At 43.7% G+C, this 9,668-nt stretch overlaps 1 protein-coding gene across 1 annotated transcript in view; it reads left to right on the forward strand.

Annotated features, from left to right (window-relative positions):
* Positions 1-3,757, forward strand: part of LOC138638839 (oocyte zinc finger protein XlCOF22-like) — a 247,230-nt gene extending 243,473 nt beyond the window's left edge. Inside the window, exon 9 of the mRNA XM_069728497.1 lies at positions 55-3,757. Within this exon, the coding sequence (XP_069584598.1) occupies positions 55-1,202 (1,148 nt within the window). The 3' untranslated portion in view covers positions 1,203-3,757. The remainder of the gene's footprint in view (positions 1-54) is intronic.
* Positions 3,758-9,668: the final 5,911 nt, after the last annotated feature.

Below are 9,668 nucleotides of genomic sequence, written 5' to 3' on the forward strand. Positions count from 1 at the left end.
AACTGCTTTAGTAGAAAAATAAATTCTCACAATCATCCATTTTAATCCTAACAGAAAACTCCAGTAAGAACTCGGAGAAAGATGTCATGTTATCCTCAAATAACAAAGTAGAAGATGAAGATTTTATGGAGCACTCTGCAGCAGAAAAGCTCATTACAGCTAATGCGTATCCGGGACTACTTACTACAGATCTGTCAGATAGTCCCTCACATCATGGGGAACTTTCGCTTCGCCGATCCCAGATTGTTACCAAAGGTAAAGGTCAGAAAGTGGGTAAAAGGTTTCAGTGTGGTGACTGTGGAAAATCGTTTACCAAAAGCTCAAGTCTCCTTACACACAGAAGGATTCACACAGGAGAGAACCTCTATCCATGTTCACTTTGTGGGAAATCTTTTACAGGTAAATCGCACCTTGTTATACATGAGAGAATTCACACAGGAGAGAAGCCGTATTCATGTTCATTATGTGGCAAATGCTTTACTAATAAATCACATCTTGTTACACATGAGAGAAGTCACACAGGGGAGAAACCATATCCATGTTCAGAATGTGGAAAATGTTTTACACAAAAATCACATCTTGCTAAACATGAGAGAAGTCACACTGGAGAAAAACCATTTACATGTTCAGAATGTGGTAAATGCTTTATAGATAAATCATGTCTTGCTACGCACGAGAGAATTCACACAGGAGAGAAGCCGTATTCATGTTCGCTCTGTGAGAAAAGTTTTACAGATAGATCAAGTCTTTTTAGACATGAGAGAATTCACACAGGAGAGAAGCCGTATTCATGTTCAGAATGTGGAAAATGTTTTACAGATAAGTCAAGTCTTGTAATACACGAGAGAATTCACTCAGGGGAGAAGCCGTATTCATGTTCATTATGTGAGAAATGTTTTACAAATAAGTCAAATCTCATAATACATGAAAGAAGTCACACAGGAGAGAAACCATTTACGTGTTCAGAATGTGGGAAAAGTTTTACTACTAAAACCAAATTTAAGGATCATCATGAGAAAAATCACACAGGGAAGAAACCATTTTTATGTTCAGAATGTGGAAAATGTTTTAAAAAGAAATCAAATTTTGAAATTCATTGGAGGATTCATATCGAGAAAAAACCATATTCGTGCTTGGAATGTGGGAAAAGCTATAAAAGCAAAAAACGATTTTTAACACATCAGGTTATCCACAGACCTTAGCTGCTCAATATCGCTGTATATATTAGAGGGAATTTCGCCGGGATTTCCAAACACCCCTTTTATATTTATTCTTTTTAACATATGTGGACATATTCAGGTTAATATTGTTATTTCATTCATATGTAGAAAAATATATGCGATGAAAGTGAAGGCAAAAATTTAATTTTCAATAATCTGTTAAAGCGAACCTGTAAGCAGGATTTTACTAAGTAAACTACAGGCATTGTGATGTTGTAATTGATACACTGATTAAAATGATACCTGGGGTGAAGAAATCAGTCTTGTGGTTCTTGTGTAATCAGTGTTAGACGTTTTCAGTCAATGAGATGCTCATGCTCCGGGGCGGGAATGTTGGTGAAGTATTATCTTCCTGCTCTAGGCCAGAGAAACCAAGAAGAGACCTGCCCACAGGCTGCCCCAAAGCATAAACATGATTATCATCATGGTCACAGAGAGAGAGAGACAGACTGTTTGTGCTTCAGGGCGGCCGGTCTCTTCTACTTTTCTCTGGCCTAGAGCAGGAAGATAAGACTCTGCCTACAGGCTGCCCCATAGCACGAGCATCTCATTAACTGAAAGCTTATAACACTGATTACACAAAAACCACAAGATGGATTTCTTCTCCCCAGTGTCATGATGCTGCAGTGCAGGTAGGTGCAGGCTTCACTAGATGGCAGTAGAGAGGAAGCAGGTCTGCACCTAAACATAACTAACCTGCAGTGCAGCAGTGAGGCTACCACAGGTGTCAGAAGAATAGTCAAAGAAATTGGATCAAATCCTAGACTGTAGTGCAGTACCAAAGGAATAAGCAACTTGTGGTCAGAGACAAGCCAGGAGGTCTGTAACGGTCAGGAGAGGATAAGCCAAAAGACAAATGACAGAAACAGGTCAGGATACATGCCAAGTCAAAAGCAGGAGGTCTGCACACTAAAGGGAAACACTGAATCAAGACGGGAACAGAGCAAAACAGAGACACGGGTTCAGACAGCAAACGCAGCAGGATCAATAAGAGCAATCACAGTCAGCTTACAGCAGCGCTAGGCAAAAACTATAACTAACATGATCTGCAGGATACAGCAGGGTTAAATAGCAAACCTAAGACCAGAATGAGGCTGAGAAAAGTTAACCCCTGACATAATCAGACCAGGAAAAGGGAAGACAGGACTCAAAACCCGGTCTGGATCTTGACACCCAGGTATCATTTTAATCAGTTTAACAGTGGCAATATCACAATGTCTGTAGTTTACTTAGTAAAATTCTGATGACAGGTTCACTTTAAAGCAATTTCCAGATATTCCATTTCCTTCTGTGACTTGGAAAGCTGGTGCCGTCCTCTGGAACAACATCATCCAGTGGCAATTCTCAGTCATATTTGCTCATTTGAGTCAGGAATTGTTCATTATTTAGTTTGGACATTTTTTTCCAGCCTTTCTTCGGTGGGTTTCTTGGGCTTTGCCATGTTAGCAGGTTTAGTTTGGCTTTCTTACAAGCTCACATTAACCTTAAGCAGCACATGGATTTCCGATCGTTCTCCTACATCAGAGCCCGAATTCTCTACTTCCACCACAATCTCTCGTCAGGGTGAAGCCTCTTCCTTGACTCTGCTGCCTCCTCTTTACGTACCAGATTTTTCTAGGAGTCCCGCTGTTTGGTAACTGAAGTTTTTCTCTTATGTTTTTCCTGCACGGCGAAGATTTTCATCTTGCACATTTTTCCATAAAATTAGATTTTTTGCTGTAGTAGACGCCTCTAGTGGTTAGTTATTCCCAACCATGGAGGATCACTGTTGATTGCTCGGCCGCCCATGTGCACCTCCCCTCCATATCCCAGAGCCGCCATGTCTGCATCCGGGGTCCCAACAATCACAGCATTATCCCTGTTCTAACCTAATATTTGGGGCATCATAGTTAATGATCATTCAGGTAAGGCTAATTCTGTCAGTTTTAACCCCTTCCTGACATTGACAGCAGCATTAAATGACACCATGGTCAGTGCATGCATCCTGTTTGGCTCTTCAGTCGTGATTGCATGAAGCCGATCTGTTGCCATGGCAGCTGCCGCCCCTGTAACTCCCATGTTAGCCCCCTGTGAAGCTCAGGAGCAGGTGAACAACAATATCACTATATTCTCCGCAGTACAGTGATATAGCAGTGTATAGTGTCTGTTATCATGTGGTCTTAGGTTCCAGTAACCTAGGGGGACGAAGAGAATAGAGGAAGAATAAAAGAAAAGTAAAATAAATGAATTGAAAAAATGTAGAATATAAATGTATTTGCCATTGTTGTGTCCAAAAAGTCTGATCTCTCAAAATGTAAAATTATAGAAAACATATGTTGAATCCTGAAAATGAAAAAAAATTGAAACTTAAACATTTTTCAGTTACTGGACAAAAAAGAGCAATGAAATACCTGCCTGGTCCGCTCAGGCAGAACACAAAGCCTCACCAGCTCCATCAGCAGTTACCAATCTCACAATACATTTTTTTTTCTTTTGCACAGTTTTAGATTTTTTTTTTAACCACTAAAATATTTAAAGGGAATCTGTCACCCCAAAACTCGCCTATAAACTAAGGCCGCTGGCATCAGGGGCTTGTCTCATTCTGTAATGCATTCTGTAATGCTGTAGATAAGACCCCGATGTATCCTGAAAGAGGAGAAAATCACGTTATATTATACTCACCCAGGGGCGTTCCCGGCTCTGTTTTGGTCCGATGGGCGTCGCGGTCCGGTCCGGGGCCTCCCATCTTTTTACGGTGACGTCCTCTTCTGGTCTTCATGCTGTGGCTAGGGCAGGCGTACTTTATCTCCCTGTTGAGGGCAGAGCCAAGTACTGCAGTGCGCAGGTGCCGGGAAACGTCAGAGGCCAAGCGCCTGTGCACTGCAGTACTTTGCTCTGCTCTCAACAGGGAGACAAAGTACACCTGCGCCGGAGCCGCAGCGTGAAGACCAGAAGAGGACGTCATCGTAAGAAGATGGGAGGCCCCGGACCAGACCGCGACGCCCATCAGACCAGAACAGAACCAGGACCGCCCCTGGGTGAATATAATCTAACCTCTTTCTCCTTCGCCTCATTGGGGGACACAGACCGTGGGTGTATGCTGCTGCCACTAGGAGGCTGACACTAAGAGATACAAAAAAAGTTAGCTCCTACCCTGCAGTATACACCCCCCTGCTGGCTCTCAGCTAACCAGTTCTTGCTTAGTGTCCGTAGGAGGCACACGGACGGGTCTGCTATTCAGACCCAAAACTCTTTATCTTTTTACCTTTTACAACGGACGAATGGGGAGACGGATTCTTTCATGTTCCGATCTCCCCGAACCAACAACAGGCGAGCACGGGAGTTTTACCTCTCCGTATCCTCTCCTGCGACGTGGGAAGCCACTGCCTGAGCTGATTCTAGGGGCGACGGGCCCCTTCAAGGCTTCCGATCTCCCCCCTCCCTTATCAGAAGAGCACTGGAGTGTCACCTCCAGTATCCTCTTCTGCAGCCAGGCCTATTGCCGGACATTCAGCCCTGCCCACCAGGTTTTACCCTCGGCTGTTCAGAGGCACCTTCCAGCGTGGCGTCCGAGCAGCCCCCACTGCATCACCACTGAAAAAGCGGATGGTACAAAGAGGCGGACGGTTCCTCTCCTCCTCCATGCTAATGGGAGGATGGATTGAGTTTTTTTTTGTCTCGATCACTGCATCGTCCAAGCAGCAACGACAGCAGAGGTTCCCTTCTTTATGTCCTGCTAAACAGAGCTGCATACTCTGCCTTGCGGCAGATTTCTAGGTAAGTGCTGGGTTTTGAGCGGCTGGAGGGCTCTGCGCAAGCGGAGGTAACCCCGTTTTTCCTTTTCCTCTTCTTTCTCTCTCGGCGCCGACCGGCACCAAAATTTAGCCCCCGGCTTTGCCTTTGTGTAGGCCGCAATCCGGAGTCTCCGCCCATGCTAGGCCGCGCATTTAGGCTCCCCCCCTTTCAGGCGCTTCTCGCTCCAGACGAGAACACTCCATATTCTCGGCGGCCATGTTCATCCCTGTGCCGCTTCCAGACACAAGCTGTGTATACCCGGAAGCGGCCGCTGCATCGGTCCCTGCGGTTTTCAGCGCCGGAGAATCTCTTCCAACGCTGACCGGGGTTTTCTGGAACCGGGTAGGGAGACACCGCTCCATGCCCATAAAGCTGATCCACTAGGTACGCAATACATCCAGTATTCCCTCCCTAAACCTAGTCTTAAGGGCACACGATCGGCATCATCGCACGACCAGAATGAGCGCTATGCCCCATATTCCCTGGTCCTAGAGCTATTCTTAAGGCTCCCGTCCAGCAACCCCTGGTCTTATACGTACATGACCAGCATTCCCTGGTCTTAAGGGTAAATGACCAGCATTCTCTGGTCTTAAAGGCACAGGACTAGCATTCCCTGGTCTTAAACCCACATCCCCAGCACGGCCTGAAAGGCCCATAACCAGCCCGAAGCCGGTCTGAATATTTAGTTCAAATGAGCGCAGGAGCCTTCCGCCGTCTATCCCTTTTTTTCCCAGAATACCTAGTTCCTCTGAGTTCGTCACTGCCGCAATCCAGGCTTCTCGGACCAATAGATTGTATCCTATTTGAACCCGCTGTGGTTCGGAGTGCTCGCAGGCCCAATACAGATGGATCCTCCCCTACTCGGGGACCATCGGTTAGCAAAGGCCACAAGAATTCTACACATTCAGGCATCTCTAAATTGGGAGCTTCGCTTCTTGCTTTCCCTCACGCCTATTTTGGCCATCAACTAATCTGTCAATTTCACAAGGACCATGGTTCTGCGCTAGATCAGGCTGCTTTTTCTCCAACCGGAGATAAACTCCCTAGTAGTGCATTTGCCCTTTTTTTTTCCGGGACAGATCGTCCGGATAAGAGATTGACTGGTGAGCACCATAGTAACGTAGTGGAAGACACTGGTGTTTATACAGCATGGGAGTCCAGGATTCCGGCCTTACCATGAGCAATCGCAAATGGTCTTGCTCTAGAAACAGATACCTCTTCAAGCGACTCCAGATGCCATGGCTGGTTTAACTTTTTTTTTTTTTTTAAGGGCGACGGGTCCTTCAAAGGACACCGTTCTCCTCACACCATCATGAAATGAGCTCATGGAGCGAACGAGCACATGGAGCGTCGTCTCCTCGTATACTCTGGGCGACGGGTCCTTCAAAGGACACCGATCTCCTCACACCATCATCATATGAGCACATGGTGCGGACGAGCACATGGAGCGTCGCCTTCTCGTATACTCTATTATAATAATAATAATAATTTTAGTTATATAGCGCCATCATATTCCTCAGCGCTTTAACTCTGGGCGACGGGTCCTTCTCAGGACACCAATCTCCTCACATCATCAATAAATGAGCACATGCAGTGTCACTTCCACGCGTACTCTGGGCGACGGGTCCTTCAAAGGACACCAATCTCCTCACACCATCATCAAATGAGCACATGGAGTGTCGCCTCCATGTATACTCTTCTACAGTTGGGAATAATGCCAACCCGGTTATCCCGGGGACTTTAACTCCGTGGATGTACAGATGCCATCCATTTGACGTCAGAGCAGCTCTCCTCTGCATCGCCACTATTTAACGAACGATGCGTGATGGCGGACGTTTCCTCTCCACCTCCTTGTTCAGGGTTGGTGGATTGAGAGTTCATCCTTTTATCTCTGTGTTAAAAATTGTTCCTGCGCAAAAATATTTAATGAAGACTTAACCAAGTGCGTTGTTCTTAAAAGAAAAATGTCATGATATTCTGATGAAAGTATAGTGGTTTATTGAATTATCCACCATTGCAGCAAAAACATAAAAGTAGATGAAATAGTTATGAACAGAGTGTCCATGTGTAAATATCAGTGCTTGTCTTGTTACTGATCTTTCCAAAGGTCCTGAATGGTAAAAGTCATCTGTCTGTGTGAAGTTTGAAGGTCATCATGGCTTCCGCTATCAGCTGTTGTTCCTTCCTTGTTGGACGTCCATGGAGAATGAAATGTAGGAAGGGAGGTGACCGTCCCACGTAACAAAAAGCCCCCACACCCTCCTAAGAGACGTTTATATATGTCCAACACAGATCATGTGTCCTCTGTATATGGTGTTAACTTATGCTCTGAGCTACATACACAGAAATAGCTTTTGATAGTGTCAGCAATAAGCAAAGTGCTCAATACAGGATAAAAATAAGAATAATATTTAACAATTCCCCCTTTTGAGGGTGACAGACATTGATTGGAACCCTCAAATTAAAAATATTAATAAGATCTACTTTCTTCTTTCACAAAATAATGTAATAAATAGTAATATCAATAATATTGTTATATGTTCTCAATAATATAATGATATGTAAATTCATGTTATGGTAGGCCGTGACTAATATTCATATAAAATCTATAATTATATTTCCCTATATCTACTTGAAGCATCTCAGGTCTGATGTCATCTGATGTCATCTGGTCTTCATATTGATGTCTTCTTGGTTCTTTTAAAACAATCTTTAATATAAGTCTTTTGAAATAGATGATAGCATGTAGATATGTAGAGACTGTGTGTCATGTTCAAGGATGTGACCGATAGGATACCAAAGCTCTTCAGCTCCAAGGACGTCCACCCATTTCTTCTGATACATGTTGGCACCAATGACACGGCAAGGAAGGACCTACCGACAATCTGCAAGGACTTTGAAGAGTTGGGGAAGAAAGTAAAGGAACTGGATGCACAGGTAGTTTTTTCTTCTATCCTTCCAGTAGACGGGCATGGCACCAGGAGATGGAACAGGATCCTTGATGCAAACAACTGGCTAAGACGATGGTGCAGACAACAAGGATTTGGATTCCTGGACCACGGTGTGAATTACTGGTATGATGGACTCCTCGCCAGAGACGGACTACACCTCAACAAACCTGGGAAACACACATTCGCCAGAAGACTCGCTACACTCATCAGGAGGGCGTTAAACTAGAAGAAGAGGGGACGGGAAGAAAAACATTAGACTCGAACAAAGACGACCCAGGAAAACATACTCAGAAGGGAGGTAAGAACATTTCTAAAACAATCCACAGTGAGGAGATTGGAACAAAACAAAATCCTCTAAACTGCATGCTCGCAAACGCCAGAAGCCTGACAAACAAGGTGGAAGAACTAGAAGCAGAAATATCTACAGGTAACTTTGACATAGTGGGAATAACCGAGACATGGTTAGATGAAAGCTATGACTGGGCAGTTAACTTACAGGGTTACAGTCTGTTTAGAAAGGATCGTAAAAATCGGAGAGGAGGAGGGGTTTGTCTCTATGTAAAGTCTTGTCTAAAGTCCACTTTAAGGGAGGATATTAGCGAAGGGAATGAGGATGTCGAGTCCATATGGGTTGAAATTCATGGAGGGAAAAATGGTAACAAAATTCTCATTGGGGTCTGTTACAAACCCCCAAATATAACAGAAAGCATGGAAAGTCTACTTCTAAAGCAGATAGATGAAGCTGCAACCCATAATGAGGTCCTGGTTATGGGGGACTTTAACTACCCGGATATTAACTGGGAAACAGAAACCTGTGAAACCCATAAAGGCAACAGGTTTCTGCTAATAACCAAGAAAAATTATCTTTCACAATTGGTGCAGAATCCAACCAGAGGAGCAGCACTTTTAGACCTAATACTATCTAATAGACCTGACAGAATAACAAATCTGCAGGTGGTTGGGCATTTAGGAAATAGCGACCACAATATTGTGCAGTTTCACCTGTCTTTCACTAGGGGGACTTGTCAGGGAGTCACAAAAACATTGAACTTTAGGAAGGCAAAGTTTGAACAGCTTAGAGATGCCCTTAATCTGGTAGACTGGGACAATATCCTCAGAAATAAGAATACAGATAATAAATGGGAAATGTTTAAGAACATCCTAAAAAGGCAGTGTAAGCGGTTTATACCTTGTGGGAATAAAAGGACTAGAAATAGGAAAAACCCAATGTGGCTAAACAAAGAAGTAAGACAGGCAATTAACAGTAAAAAGAAAGCATTTGCACTACTAAAGCAGGATGGCACCATTGAAGCTCTAAAAAACTATAGGGAGAAAAATACTTTATCTAAAAAACTAATTAAAGCTGCCAAAAAGGAAACAGAGAAGCACATTGCTAAGGAGAGTAAAACTAATCCCAAACTGTTCTTCAACTATATCAATAGTAAAAGAATAAAAACTGAAAATGTAGGCCCCTTAAAAAATAGTGAGGAAAGAATGGTTGTAGATGACGAGGAAAAAGCTAACATATTAAACACCTTCTTCTCCATGGTATTCACGGTGGAAAATGAAATGCTAGGTGAAATCTCAAGAAACAATGAAAACCCTATATTAAGGGTCACCAATCTAACCCAAGAAGAGGTGCGAAACCGGCTAAATAAGATTAAAATAGATAAATCTCCGGGTCCGGATGGCATACACCCACGAGTACTAAGAGAACTAAGTA

Source organism: Ranitomeya imitator, chromosome 5 (assembly GCF_032444005.1).
Source record: "Ranitomeya imitator isolate aRanImi1 chromosome 5, aRanImi1.pri, whole genome shotgun sequence".
Lineage (NCBI taxonomy): Eukaryota > Metazoa > Chordata > Amphibia > Anura > Dendrobatidae > Ranitomeya > Ranitomeya imitator.